Source organism: Hesperophylax consimilis, chromosome 26 (assembly GCF_061612785.1).
Source record: "Hesperophylax consimilis isolate HC1 chromosome 26, BYU_Hcon_1.0, whole genome shotgun sequence".
Lineage (NCBI taxonomy): Eukaryota > Metazoa > Arthropoda > Insecta > Trichoptera > Limnephilidae > Hesperophylax > Hesperophylax consimilis.
This window is the reverse complement of record NC_142861.1, coordinates 18,996,937-19,012,689: the sequence shown is the minus strand read 5'-3', so window position 1 is coordinate 19,012,689 and position 15,753 is coordinate 18,996,937. Positions and strand designations below refer to the sequence as shown.

Sequence of the window (15,753 nt, the reverse complement as noted above, 5' to 3'; positions counted from 1 at the left end):
TTTTGCGGTGACGCAGCCGCCGCGGTCGCGGTTATCGCCCGCAATCTTGGCGGTTGATTATCGCAAGACGGGCGGTTGCAAGACTTGAGTTCCACAACTCGACCGCCAACCGATCGCAGAGCGCGCGGAGGCAACCCGCCGCGGCCGCGGGTCCGCGGCCGCGCCGCCGGTACAAGATGACCGCGGGAGCAGCGGGCCCCGCAAACAATCGCACACGCCGCGGGCGTAAAACGCGTCGTGAAATGTGCTTTAATTTTTTACATGAATATCTGCATTCTACAGAGGCTGCGGGCCCGCAACCGCGGCGGGCGCGGGTAAAAATCGCTCCGTGAGTCCTTAGCCAAAGACATCAAAGGAAGAAAGAGGCTAGTGCGCAAATACGCACATACATGCGTGGATAAAATAAAATAATCTAGTTAATGCACCATGAAATAATAAATTACATTTTTTGAACATGTAATTATACAGATAATATTCTTTCACATTGAAGTCCAGCAAGTATAATTCTAATTACTGGTGATGAATTAATACTAGTTAACAATTTTTATTTGTGTAGCTACTATTATTTAATATATACTTCTCATCTACAAGCAAAAAAACAACAAATAAAATAACAGGAAGGCCTTCAAATTCAAGGGATAATAAGGAACAGCATGGAAAAACCGTATATAAACGCTGATTCTGAATATATAACTTTTATTATATACTAGCTTTAAGTCGCCACGTGTTGCTGTGGCTCAGTCTGTCTGTGCAGATAGAGAAACAATGGCGCATGTTGCTTTTACGTCCAACAGATGGCGCTGTTTTCACCTGTCACTGTTGACATCTATATAATATAGGAATATAAAAACACAAGCGTATTCGAATGCAACGTTGTGTCAAAATTTCAAAGGAATCAGTGAATAACTTTTGGAGATTTAAGATTTTGAACATTTACATTTTTATTTACATTATTTTAAATAGAATTTACAAATCATCATTTAAAAACTAATAAAACACCGTGTCATTAACACACACCATTTGGTTGGTATGACTGAACCTGCAGTTTCACCACAACCAGTTTATGTGAGAAATGTGTCTATGGCCTAAAACATCCACAGCAGGGTTGTCACTTCATAGAGAATTCCCCAAATTGCGGGAAATTTATAAGATTTTCAAGAATTGTTTTTTTTTTCAGGGAGAACTTTTTGTGGGGAAAAAGCATGGATCTGGGCATTTCTTGATTATCCAACCATATAGAAAAATAATATTTACAATAATTGTGAGAGCGCACTGTATTTCGTTTTCGTTTGCATTCAATTTTTAAAAAAAGCCTCAACGAAAGAGAAAATGACTAGATAATAAAATAAAATGCTATTTTGAATGGAATTTTGTTTCATTTTGGAGGTAAAGGAACTGAGGATTTTGTGGGGAATTTGAGAATGTCTTCATCTCTTGTGGGTATTTTAGAACCTATGCATTGGCAACTCTGGTCCACATTCACATTTGAAGAAGAGATAAAAATATTTTAATGCAGGTTTTTAAACACCGGTAAATTGTTTATCAGGTGCGGTCATAAATACCTTTTTGCATTTTGATTCTCAATACCATAACAAAATTTTACCTACTATACTTCAATGTTAAAAGCGGGAAACCCTAAGAAAACGTCTAGACTCCCACACAAAATATACCACTGGCAGAAAAAAAAATGTACGCCTTTTGACGTCACAAGTCACGTTCATAGATTTGATGCGTTTTTTGGAGAAACGAAATTTTTTTTTTTTTTTTAATCTATTAAAACTAACTATAACAATGAAATAAAACATACGGGTATTCAAGTTAGAAGGACATTATTGATTAAAAAAAATGGACTGCAGACATTTGTGAAGTGTTTTTTTTTAAATATGTAACATACAGTGCGAACCCTGAGAACCTATCATAAAAAATTGATTATTTTTGTGTACACTTGCGCAAAACAAATATCTGGTGACACGTTTCTTTCTTCGAGACGCATACGGAAGATAAAAACATGTGTGTGGACAATTTATTATTCTTAACAAATGTGCGGTGAGAACATTGCATAGGACACTGTTCAGAGTTCAGATATGCAACCCCCTAGCGCAAAGGTACATAAATAAATGTTTTAGTGATTTGTTTGATAAATTTTCGATGTGGTTGTTTTTACCAATTTTTCAGATTGTTTCTTATGTGACTCTTCCATGAGAATCGTAGCTTCCTTGTAGCTATTCTTCATTGATTCTACTTTTTCTTTTATTTTGTCATTATTAACCTTTTCTTCAGTCAAAAGTACAATGATCCCCTCTAGTTCTTTCTCCTTAGCTAGCATCCTAAAATGCAAAATAAATTGAGAAAAGAATAATTATGAGTAAACTTTAATTTATAACCGTTCATAGATGGTGCTAATTAAATTTTGTTTTTGTTTATTTATGCAAAACAATTTGTACGGTAAACATTTTTTTTGTATTATTGAATAGTACTATTTTAGGAAAAAAAACCCTCTTTTCAAGTTATATTTTAAAATATTAAGATGAATTGTTTGTTTGCGCTTGTACATTCAGTATATTAATATGAATAAATAATTTTGTTCATATAACAACTCAATTCTTTTAAGAAAGACATACAAATACAATATTGGATTGAATCACTGATGAGTTTTTAAATGGACAAAATTATTTATTCATATTCATACACCGAATGCACAGATTGCAAAAAACAATTCGTCTTATCATTTTAAAGCATAATTTGAAAATAGTGTTTTTTCCTAAAATAATTAAATTAGAGTCATCTATGAACAAGCAGTTTATGAACAAATTTAAGTTTACCCTTAGGGGCCTTTCAAGTATTATGTAAGCACTATAGGGGGGCAGGGGGGTCTTTGCTTTGCTTATTTTTGATGACATGGGGGGTGGGGGGGTCGAGATAGTGATTACGTCAGCACTGCTCAGCAGTAGTTATTTTTTTTTTACACATTGGCAACCCGCACATTGTCTATGTTTGAAAACCGAATACATATTCGGGGATTCCCACAAATGATTAATACGTTTAGGTACTCGCTTAAAAAACAGAATACATTAACAGAAAAATGCATATAGGTACCAATTTTTACGTAAGCATTAGAGGGGGGGGGGGGGGGGTAAGAGTTTTGCTTACTTTTGGTGACAAGGGGGAAGGGGGGTAAGTAATTGTAATAAATCTGCTTACGTAACACTTGAACGGGGCCCCTTAACGATAATTAGTATGTAAAATTTTAATTTAAAACAACCTCTGTAAGTTAAGGAATTTAATGGTCTACGTATTTGAGTTGGAATCAGGAAGTTACAGGTTCTCAATATGTGCAAATTATACAAAGTGTCTAGTCAAAGGGTATCTGGTCAACTAGTGGTACAAGCGGGAAACATAAAAACATGTAAATATGGGCGATAAAATATAATCTGAATATGGGCTCTGCCAATGTGGGTGTTGTGATGGTTGTTATGTTCGATAAAACTTATGAAAATGATTTTACAACTTTACTGTTGTATAGAATATAGATAACATTCATTCATTCTTACAAAATGTTATTATCCTTAATTATCATGTCTAAGTCGGTCATCTTCTGAGCAGACTTCTCCACAAATAATGCATGTTCAGCATTTAAAGAAACAATTTCTTCAGTTTTCTGAAACATTTACAAAAAAAATTGTTCATTTGTTTTCGCCATTTAGGGCTTTTTCATAAAAAAAATACATTTATTTATAAATCTTAATAAAAAATATAAGTTAGGTAGACGATATGTAACGTGTAGAAGGAAGATGAATAGGAACAGGTTTGACCGGTCGGTGGCTGAGTTGACATCGCATTTGGATCCCACCCAGGCGTAGTGTGTTCAATTCCTCGGCTGGCTAAGTCCTCCATCACAACACAACCAACATTTTCCGCTTACTGTGGTGGTAGTAGGAGATTTTCAAACATTGTCAGGTTATTCGTAACTCGGGAATGATTGTCATTCTTTTAAATAAAATAATATATATATATCATAAAAATAACAAATAATGGTTTGTATTTCGGCAAAGGGAGAGATCAATGACTGGCTGATGCAATTTGTTGGAAGCACCCTCTCCAACAAAGTCTCCATTGAAATGTTTGAAGTAAGTACATCAGACCGGCTCCAGTACCGGCGCTCTATAGAGGCCCGACCAAATCTGGTTTCCAAGAAACTGGGTGTCCTGTATAGGGCTAGTAGATTCTTCAATAGTAACCGGCTGATAACCCCACACATCTCAAGTGCACCCAACAATAGAATTTGAGAGTCACCTCTGGGCTGGAGCCCCACAATACTAAAACCTACTTGATTCTGTGCAAAGGAGCGCGTTCTGCCTAGTTGACAATCCATTGTTCACAGGCCGATTGCCATTTATAATGCACAGATATGCTTAGTCTGTTCTACAGGTATTTTAATGGAGCCTGCTCTAAGGTGCTAGCAGCGTTGATCCCTGATGCACAGGTTCACGTACGTGAAACTCGGCTTATAACTCGTGGCTTATGAGAACAGGCCGATTCATCGACTCGTTTTGAACGAGCTACAGGCATCTGTTTTTCCTCCTCCATATAATCCTGTCCTCTTCAAGAAACCCACATTAATAAATCCCTTCCTACAGCCCCTACCTTAACCCGCCTCACAATTCTGCCCAACCCGGTGGCGACATAGCTCCCCGGCCTTTACACTGTACAGACAGGGGCGCTCTTGTGAGGGTCAATAAAAAAAATTAAAAATAAATAAAAATAAAAATAAAATATATATATACAAGGTGTCCGGGGTGTAAGTGCAGTAACTTCGGGAGGTGATTCTACATGATGGTAGAAGTAAAAAAGATAGTCAACTTTAAAAAATTTGAATTTCAACTATTACGCGATATATATATGAAAATATCAACAGAACTGAATTTGTTCTGGACGGTTGTAATCTCGGAATAGGGGAATAAATAATAATAATTTAAATCTTACATATTGTAAAATTAATAAAAGCAATGAAAATATTATAATGTTATTATTCTGGTCATACCTTCATTAAAAAACGTTTCGTTTCTTCATTATTTTTGGTAACTTCCTCAAGTTTCTGTATGTGTAGGTTATTCAAGTCTCTCTGCAGATCATTTTGTTTATGTAATTTTTCAACAGCATTTTCTTTCTCCTTCATAACTTCATCGATTTTCAGACTGCACACATTATTCAAATGTACTTGGAGATCGTTCTGTTTCTTCAAATGTTCAATAAATTCTTCGTTTTTTTTTATTTGAATTGCCAATTTTTCCCGGTGTACATTATTTAATTTAACCTCACTGGCATCTTAAACATAAAAATATTAATATGTAATGCAAAAATAAAGTTTTAAGTTCAAATGTGCACATTTGGTGCCGATCATCATTAGTTCACTGCACTAATAAAAGAATGCTGTTAATAAGAGGGAAATCTATGTACCTACATAATTATTACTGTGGAATTTTGGTTGTGATTGGATAATTGGTAGATACTCTCAGTACCTGTACCTATCCCGGAGAAAGAGGCCACCATACATTATCGAAACTTCGCTTTAAATAGCTCTAGTCGTGTTTGTGATTACCAGATCTGAATTGCCTGGTGTTTTCCAACTTTTCTCCTCCCAATCTCCCCCCGTACCCCACTTCCTTCAATCTCAAAACATACCCATAGTATGCCGTAGTTCCACTGACTCTGAACACTTGGGACTGTTGTGAGGTAATTACAAAAGCAGAACAACTTTCCGGCCATTCTGCTGGGTTGGGGAAAGTTGATCAAAAATATGATTTATAAATCTGGTACTTCTCCGCTGGACAATACATGTGCAAGGGCCGAAGATGGCCAATCACCAAAGAGGTTTCTTTATAATAAATCTACAGGTTTAAGGAGCTTTGAGAGGCCTAAACATGGATGAATGGATAGTGTTGGATGCAACTTAAAAAACGTAAAGCCGCATACTGATCTGTGAACTGTAACCGTTACCGTTGCAGACACGGAAATCAGGTTCTGGTGTGTACGCGATATCTACACCACTGTAACCGTAATAGCAAGCCGGCATATTCGCAGTGTTCTTTTGGAGCTTCAGTATGGGGATTCATATAACATCATATATCATGCCGTTTACCAACATGGGTAAGCAGAGTATTATTATAGTACAAGTTTTAAAGTCAAATAACTGAGTTTTTGTAACTAGATTGTTCTCAGGTAAGATCTGTAAAACAACCCAGTTCTTCTTCTTTCGTACGGTGGGGGGGTTAGAGGGGAACATCTAGGTCAGTGAGCCAATCTAGGGCTTCAGGTGTCGCCCTGTAGACCTCATCAATCCTGCCGGGGAATGTATACAGCGGACATTCTATGTTACCACATGTTCGAAGGTCTGCACCACACCGCATTCACACATCGCTGACTCTTTAAGGCCCCACCTGTGCATCATGTAGGCACAGAAGCTGTGGGAAGACCTTATCCTATTGATGGCAGACCAGAGTTTACGAGGCAGTGAGAATACACCCAGTAAGTGCAAATGACAATATCCTAAAATCACTCATTAAAACCCAAAAAGCCACAGTGAAAATTATTTTGACAGTCCCTGTAAGAACGACGAAATCTTCAACAAACTTAACATCATGTCACTTAAACAACTATATTCTAAAACAATACTCTTTTGAAAAAACTAACACATACATTAGAAACACTAAATCTCAGGGTCAAAAACATATGCAACAAGTAACTACAAATACAACATTTGGGCAATAAAGCTTCCCATACTATGGTACTAAACTCTACAATAAAATCCCGCTCTCTTTAAAAACTCACAACAATATTTTAACAATTAAATCTCAAATAAAAAGCTGGATACAAAACATAGGGAGATCAGAAATAGATAATATACTGAAATCGAAACCATTCAACTGAACAAAAAAAACCTTGTAATATGTTTATTAATTATTTCAGAAAAAAACACTATTTAATATATTTATAATTACTTAATATTATACATACTACTAAATTTTAATCATTTGTAAATTAAGTCCTCAGTACCAAAGATCCCAGTGAGGATTTCATTATATCTATTTGCTACAAAAAAAAAGATAATAAAACACTTATTATTACTATTATTGTTATATCCAGAGATTTTAGGAATAATTGCCCTATTTAATAAAAAAAAAAATTAAAAAATTGATAAGTAAACAAAACTCTCTTGAACATCACATTGGTTTGTCACACAAAATCAAAGACAGATAATACGCAGCAGGCTCGCTGCATGCCACGATCTTTCCGATTGACGTTCACGTTGGGTTACAGCTAACAGAAGAGTTCGCGGCATACGAAACTGGAGAAAGATATAATGGAATGGCCACTAAATTCTTTAGTGAAACGTGAAAAAGTTTCCAGCCTCTAAAAATTAAATAATTAAATATGTAGTTACGTCTGTCTTCCTTTGCCCGCAGCTCTTGCTGCTGCCTCTTTTCTAATTCTTGGAACTTCTCCTTCAGTGAATTGATGGTGGTGGCAGCCATCCCGTACCCGCTGCTCAGGGTCTCCAGGTTCTGCTCACAGCCGGCCACCTTTTCCTCAGCCCAGGAGGCATGGCTCCCCACAGCGGAGCAGATCTGACGCGTGTTCGAAATTCTGACAAAATATAAACTCTAATGATGGGTTGTTTCATAGAATTTTAAATTCTATGAATATATGAATCAATTTTCGAGTTCTATGAATGTCCTATTCAAGTTTTGTTATTATACCATTATAGGCCAGTTACTTTACAGAACTGAAATTAAAACAGAACTTGAAAATAAACTTTGAAATTTGAAGAATTGTTCGAATTCTCCGAAACAACCTATCCTTAATATTAAAATGTAAAATTTGAGCCTAAAATTCTATGTAAAAACTTTGTAAGATCCATTTTCTAATACGAATCATGAACTTGAAAAACATATAGGTCATTAGACCATAAGTTAGTAAGTCCCAAAGACTGTTAACGGGCTGGACAAATGGAAATAATGCCAGATGATAGGATGCCGAAAGTTATGACTGATCCAGAGGCAGACCAAGAAAGAGGTGGATAGACTGTGTTTGGAAGGAAAGGAGTAGAACTGGAAGGACGGAGGACTGAACGAAAAAAAAGAAGAGATACCGCAGCCATTAGAACATTCGTGGAGGAGGGTAAATCCCACCATGAGATGTAGCGTCATAATGGTAATGAATTAAAATGTGGTTTGGATAAGAGCTCAGCATACGAGTAGTGACTTCCACAAAACTTGAACAATTGGCAATTTTAGTTAACCGTCAGAATGTGGCTTGGATGTGTGCTCAGAATACCAGTAGAGTGACTTTAACACAAGATACTGGTAGTACTTCCAGTTAGCCATCAGAATGTGGCTTGGATGTGTGCTCAGAATACCAGTAGAGTGACTTTAACACAAGATACTGGTGGCACTTCCAGTTAGCCGTCAGAATGTGTTTGGATATATGCTCAGAATACCAGTAGAGTGACTTCCACACAGGATACTGGTAGCACTTCCAGTTAGCCGTCAGAATGTGGCTTGGATGTGTGCTCAGAATACCAGTAGTGACTTTAACACAAGATACTGGTGGCACTTCCAGTTAGCCGTCAGAATGTGTTTGGATATATGCTCAGAATACCAGTAGAGTAACTTCCACACAGGATACTGGTAGCACTTCCAGTTAGCCGTCAGAATGTGGCTTGGATGTGTGCTCAGAATACCAGTAGAGTGACTTTAACACAAGATACTGGCGGCACTTCCAGTTACCCGTCAGAATGTGTTTGGATATATGCTCAGAATACCAGTAGTGACTTCCACACAGGATACTGGTAGCACTTCCAGTTAGCCGTCAGAATGTGGCTTGGATGTGTGCTCAGAATACCAGTAGAGTGACTTTAACACAAAATACGGGTGGCACTTTCAGTTAGCCGTCAGAATGTGGCTTGGATATGTGCTAAGAACACCAGTAGAGTGACTTCAACACAAGATACTGGCGACATTTCCAGTTGCCTATCCAAACTTAGCTGGTAAAAGCAGCAACTAAGGCGGTGTGAGGAGAGTTAATATTTATCAAATACAAAAGAAAAAAAGGTTTCCTTTAAAAGTTGGAAAAAATTCGTTAACACACTTTATACGGGCGAAAACAAGGGTCCCGTTCGAGAAAATGTATTTAGTTTTTAAACAGCTATATTTTTGAAAGTAATAAATATACTTTAATGAAATATTTTACGTGGTACTCACCACACCCCAACTAAAAAAAATTGTCTGAAATCAAGCCTACTTTTGTAATACAACTCCATAATCTGAAATTGAAGTCAGTGTTGGGCCATTTATTGATGTTTAATTTGTAAAAAATGTATGTATTTTTTAAACATTACAAATTAAATTTTTTTTTTGCCAAATCATTACAAAAAAACTTCCACATTTCCGGTGAGATAAGTGGAAGGATGTATTACCCGTTTACTTTTGATAAAATATTCTTCCATACAAAAGACAAGGATTTAAAGATATGGGAAGACTTGGTTCACATTTTTAAATACATATACATATAGTTGGGATCCTTACAAAGAGATTGGTGTAAGAAATTTATGTAAAATTATCAGACAGCAATGCCTTTTCCGCCATTCCACTAGGACCGGTGTAAAAGGTAGAACTACCCTTCCCGGACAAACTATATATATCTAGAACTACCCTTCCCGGACCAACTATATATATATGTATATATATATATATATATCTATGTCTAGGTACGTTGATAACTTGCCGAGTAGTGCAGTAGTGAGCAAGAGGAGAATGGGGTTTTGCTCACAATGCCGTGATGTGCGGTTAGTAGCCGGCGGTCTACCGGCTGTAATTGACGTAGAATCAGTTTTGTGCATGGCCGATGATTTTTCCCCATTTTCGGCATGAATACATAATATTGTACTTATTTTCACGTATCCTTATGTATTATTAACAAAATGATTTATGTAAGTAATAAATGTAAAGTATTCATTTTTATCCAACTTAATAATAACAAAATTTTAAATGTGTACCCTGTACTGTTTATGTAAGTAATAAATCTTAAGTATTCATTTTTGTCCAACTTAATAATAACAATATTTTAAATGTGTACCCCGTGTACTGAGTGCACAACACCGGAGTTCAAGGGATTTTCTAGTACTGTTAGTGGAGGGTTAACAAGCTTTAAAAAGGGACGCTTAGATGGTTTGGACTTGTTCAGTGGATGGATGGAGAAAGCTGTGTCAGGAGAATTTATGCATAAAGTCGGAGATACCCCAGGGCTGCTAGTCCAAACACGTCCAAAAATATTTTTATTGATTATTTCAGTAGCTTGTTTTCGTTTCCAAACACGTCTACAGATCGCCAACAAACAAACAACAGTACTGGTCAACTAAAAAGCATATTGAACTGTTGTTCACTGTTTTTATCTATTGGAGATCTGCATTCATGCTCGGGAACGACCACAAGTTGCCGACATATTGATAAAAAAAATTTCAGTGTGTACATGCTGGAGCCTGGTAAATATGGCATGATCAATTGAATTAAATACTTGATTGGGTCACGCCAATAATTGATGCAAAAGAAGAGTTTCATATACTATATCCCATACATTGTATAAACATTGTACGAATGTGAGTGTTATAAGGAGTGTGTGCCAAAACAGAAATAGAATCCACAACCAACTGGCGCAAAGTCAAATTTGTAGACAGCCATCTTTATGGTTCGCACACTATGACACACACGATACTGAGTGTATACACCGGGCGCCTAAGTGTGTACACCACTGTACCCTCTACTAGTACACTTGCGTTATTCACTGTGTGAGCGTAGAGAAAGTGGTGAATCTATCTTCAGGAAGTTGAAACACGACCTGCAATAGCCATCCCAAGCCAGGGTGTGAGCTACTGTGCTCAGGCTGAATGACACTAGGAAACAGTGTCACGAACGGTGCCTCCGTGATAAAAGGTCGCATCTAAGAGTATTTAGACCTTCCCCTGTTAAGTGTACACCGGGTGACTGAGTCCGCTCGAGTGTCGGGACACTGATGTCAGTGTTGCTTTGTTCGCTGTGTGTACGGGTGTGTCAGAGTATAATATTAGTGTTTCCCACTACACTCTGGCTAAGTTATTTTCTTTAAATTTAAATATATATATTTTTTATTATGTTTTTTATTAGTTTCAATTGCAAAGTTTGTACATGATGTAGGTATAAAGTATAAAATAAGTATCAATTCAAATTCAGTCCTCCTCACTAGAGGTTTCCTGTTCTGAGGCGGCCTGTAGTTTTTAAACTTTTGTATTTGGTTTCAAGTTGTCTTTACATCATCTCCATAATGTTTGTAAGTTGAATGTTACTTTGTTCTTTCACCCATGTTTTTTCTTTTTTAAATATATTAATTTCTGTTATTTTTTTGTTCGATTTGGTAGAGCATTGTATAATTTCGTAGCATAGAATTTAATATTTCTACTTCCAAAAGATGTATTCAAACTGTGAGTAACCAGTATATTTTGACTTATTGCTCTGGTTGAGTATTTATGTTGGGCAGTGGAGTATTCAGATTTTTTTTTTTTTTTTTAAATAAAATATTTTTTTAATATAGTTTTTGTACACTATAGAATTTTTTAAATATTTCATCTGCCGGAGTTCTAACGGGAACTTTTAGAATTGTCTTTAGTACTCCTTCGGCTATGTTGAGCTGCTCTGTGTGAGTACTCAAGGCAGACCCGCAACCAGTTATCCATTAAGATGTTAGTGATTGACACAAAGCATAGTGCACTTTTTTATTGTCGTTTATGGTGAGGATATTACAAATATTTCTAAAGAAGTATATGTACATGGTGAGTTTTTTTATACTTACATCAATGCGTGAGTTCCAACGGAGATTGTCATCGATTTCAATAAGATATTTGATGCTTTTGGAGTGTGCTATAGTGGGACAGAGGCATGATAAACCTTGATTATGTTGATAGATTCCTTGGCATGTATGTAATTTGAGAATAAAGTCACCCGATAGCTGTCCTCTGGCTGTTATAAAAAATGTCAGATATTTTATTTTATTGACATTAAGTGTGAGGGAATTTCTATTAAGCCAGTTTTGCAAGAGACCAAGCCCATGTTCCGCTTCTTTGTAGGTACTTATCCAATCTCTTTATTTAAAAAAAAATCTGTATCGTGAGCAAAACTAATGATTTTTCCCTTAGTTCCTAGATTACAGATATCGTTGATATATATTAAAAATAATATCGGTCCTAGTACGCTTCCTTGCTGAACTCCACGGTTGATAAGAGAGGCTTGCATTTTCTCTTGTTAATTTGAACTCTCTAAATGTGTACACTCCATCATATAACTTTTTAGTAAGTTTAGAGTTATATTTGACATACCAATTTTTGAAAGTTTTGCAAAAAGGATTTTGTGATCTATTGCAGTGCTCCGCAACCGGTGTGCCGTGAGCCGGACACAGGTGTGCCGCGGTCAAATTCAATGTATTTGACATTTTACAATATTTCATTATGTATTTAATACACAATGTCAAAATATTTTTCATAATATTGTCTATTTTTCATTGTCTGCAGATGCTGTTAAAAGACGTATTCGCAATATATTAGAAACACTGATTAGAAAACTGTTATTGGCTGAAAAATTTGCACTTAAGATCAACGAAACAACCGATATTAAAAATAAAGCACAGTTGATAGCTATTGTACTTTTCGTTGACGAGGACTTTATTTATTTTGTAAGGAGGTTCCAGAGCGAACTACCGGTGAAGAATTTTTTCAAGTAACCGATGATTTCTTCAAAATATATAATATTAAATGGAGCAATTGCATTGCTGTTTGCACGGATGGCGCTGCGGCAAACAGAGGTAAAAAGGGTTTTGTCTCTTGTGTGAAACAAAAAAAATCCAATGTTTCAATTTACACACTGCTGCATACATCGAAAAGCATTGATGGTCAAAAATTTACCGGATGAACTTTTGAACACGATGAATGAATGCATTAAAATCGTAAACATAATTAATTGACGGCCGGCATAGTCCAGTGGTAACGCATTGGACTGCCATTCCGAAGGTCGCGGGTTCGAACCCGGCGTGCGCAAATAAATTTTATTTGATTAATTTGTGTTATTTCACAATTAATTAATTAAAATAATATATAGTATATTTGCGGCACGTTCCAGAGTGGAAGATACTACCAGTATCGCCCTGGTGTAAGACCACCATTCAGAATTGAAACGTTGCTCCAAATAGCTTTAGCCGTGTTTAGTGACTAGATCTGAATAGCCAGGTACTTCCCCACCTTCCTCTTTCCCTTCCCCACTTACCTTCAGCCTCACAACATCCTCCAATTGGGGATGCCATAGTCTCACTGGCTCCAGACGGGAGCAGTTGGGACTCTTGTGAGGTATTCACTATAAAAAAAAATATAAAAAAAAAAAAATCAAGAGCCCTAAACTCGCGAATCTTTGGAATTCTCTGTGCAGAAATGGGAGCCTAATATGAATCCTTATTGTTTTATACTGAAATTTGTTGGCTATCCCGAGGCAAAGTTTTGGCTAGATTGTTTGAGCTTCGTCACGAGGTGTGTGAGTTTATTTTTAATCAAAATATGCCCAAACTATATCAGCACCTCGATGATAATTACTGGATAGCCAAACTTGCATACATGGCTGATATATTCGAGCATTTGAATGAACTTAATAACGAACTTTGGCAGAAAGAGTTGCAAAAAGGATGTTTGGAAATGTACCAAAGGATCAACCATAGTACAATAGAAAACAAACAATTAACCACCACCTTAAAAAGTATTCCGAACAGTTGAACTGAATCGTACCAAATATAAACAAATATAACAACACCCCCATACACACAAGCACTGCTTATTTATGGGGGTACATCGAATACTTATATTATGTAATTAATAACCTACTATATTGTGTAATTATATTATGTAATTGTTATATTATGTAATTCGTGTATCTTTTTTTTACTAATAAAAAAATAAAAAATAAAAAAATAAAAAAATAAAACTGTGGATCTGGCCCAACAACATTTAAGCATGCTTCAGCAGAAATTTGGTGAGTATTTTTATTCCATTAATACGGAACAATACGATTGGATTCGAAATCCTTATGCAACCGATGCAATAAATTCTACGGAAGCACTGCCTCTGCAAATTCGAGTGGAATTTACAGATTCAAATAATGACATGACATTAAAACTTCACTTTTCCGAAGATCAATTAGATGTTTTCTGGATTTACGTTAAAAAAGAATATCCTCACATTTCCGTCAAAGCATTCTTAACACTACTTCCATTTTCAACGACATATTTATGTGAGCAAAGTTTTTCAACGCTTGTATTAATTAAAGATGATAAGCGGTCATGCTCAAAAGGTCTTGACCAAGAACTTCGGTTTGCGCTGTCAAAAATCGAGCCGAATATAAAACTTTTGTGTTCATTGAAACAAGTGCAGGTTAATTTAACAATTAATCGCTCATTAATTTATTATTATTTTATAATAATTATTAAGATTGCATAAAAATAAATTTGTTATAGTTATATGTTTGTATTGTTGTAAAATTTGTGTATCAATTTAATATCTATATATTTTAGCTTTTGGTGTGCCGCGGAATTCTAGGAAGAAATTTGGTGTGTCGTAGGTGAGAAAAGGTTGCGGAGCACTGATCTATTGTACCAAAAGCCTTTTGTAAGTCTATGAAGATTGCCAATATTATTATTATACATATTATAATCATCTGTGTTTGAAAAAAGTACCTGTTAATATAAAATGTTAATATATTTTATATTATAGAACCAAACAGTTACAGAGATGAAACTATTTCCAGATATTAAATATTTCAAGGTGGGTACCTATGATATGTTTCCTTGTAATTTCTCATATGTGGTATGTATATTCAGTAATTACCGGGTGGCAAGTGTATGTATATATGTATGCGCATTGAAGATTTTATAACATCATTGACATGATGCCACTTTTAAATTTGGGCAGAGGATCTGAAAAAATGTCAATGTTAGTATTTAGACAAATATTATTGAATATATGAAGAGCACGGTTAATTAAGGAATTAGATGCTGCATTTGTTTTGTAATTAAGACTGTAGCATAGCGCTGTGTGACATGTATGTCAAAACGTATGTTCAATATGAATTTATGAAAAATAGAAGTACCCGAGATGCAATTGCCAAATTATCGAACATAATTCAGGACACATTAGACAAATCTTTGAAATGTCTCTGAATCTTCATAGATCTTAAAAAAGCTTTCGATAGTATTTCTCATGATAAACTAGTTAAAAAATTGATTTGTGTTGGGATAAACGATAAAGCTCTAAAATGGATAAAAAGTTATTTATTTGAACGATACCAAGTAGTCAAGATAAACAACTCGCTTAGTCTACCACTAACAAGTAATTTCGGGATACCGCAAGGCACAGTCCTAGGCCCCCTACTATTTATAATTTATGTCAACGATATTTTCAAACTACCACTTAACGCAAACATAAAATCATATGCCGACGACACAGCTATCATAGTGAATGGGATTGACTGGAATGTAGTAGTAAACGAATAAGAAAATAATAGCATGAACATATTGAAACAATGGTTTGATACAAATCTTCTCTCATTGAACACTAACAAGACATACTATATACATTTCTCAATCAACAAACTAAAAACACTCCCTAATACTAAAATAATTATTCACAATAAC

At 35.7% G+C, this 15,753-nt stretch overlaps 1 protein-coding gene across 1 annotated transcript in view; it reads right to left on the bottom strand.

Annotated features, from left to right (window-relative positions):
- LOC149411252 (uncharacterized) overlaps positions 1–15,753 on the bottom strand; it is a 30,276-nt gene that overhangs the window by 4,511 nt on the left and 10,012 nt on the right. The window contains exons 4-7 of the mRNA XM_089647659.1: positions 7,442–7,644; positions 5,042–5,325; positions 3,552–3,658; positions 2,165–2,327 (exon numbers count right to left, since the gene is read on the bottom strand). Of these exons, the coding sequence (XP_089503785.1) occupies positions 2,165–2,327; positions 3,552–3,658; positions 5,042–5,325; positions 7,442–7,644 (757 nt within the window). The remainder of the gene's footprint in view (positions 1–2,164; positions 2,328–3,551; positions 3,659–5,041; positions 5,326–7,441; positions 7,645–15,753) is intronic.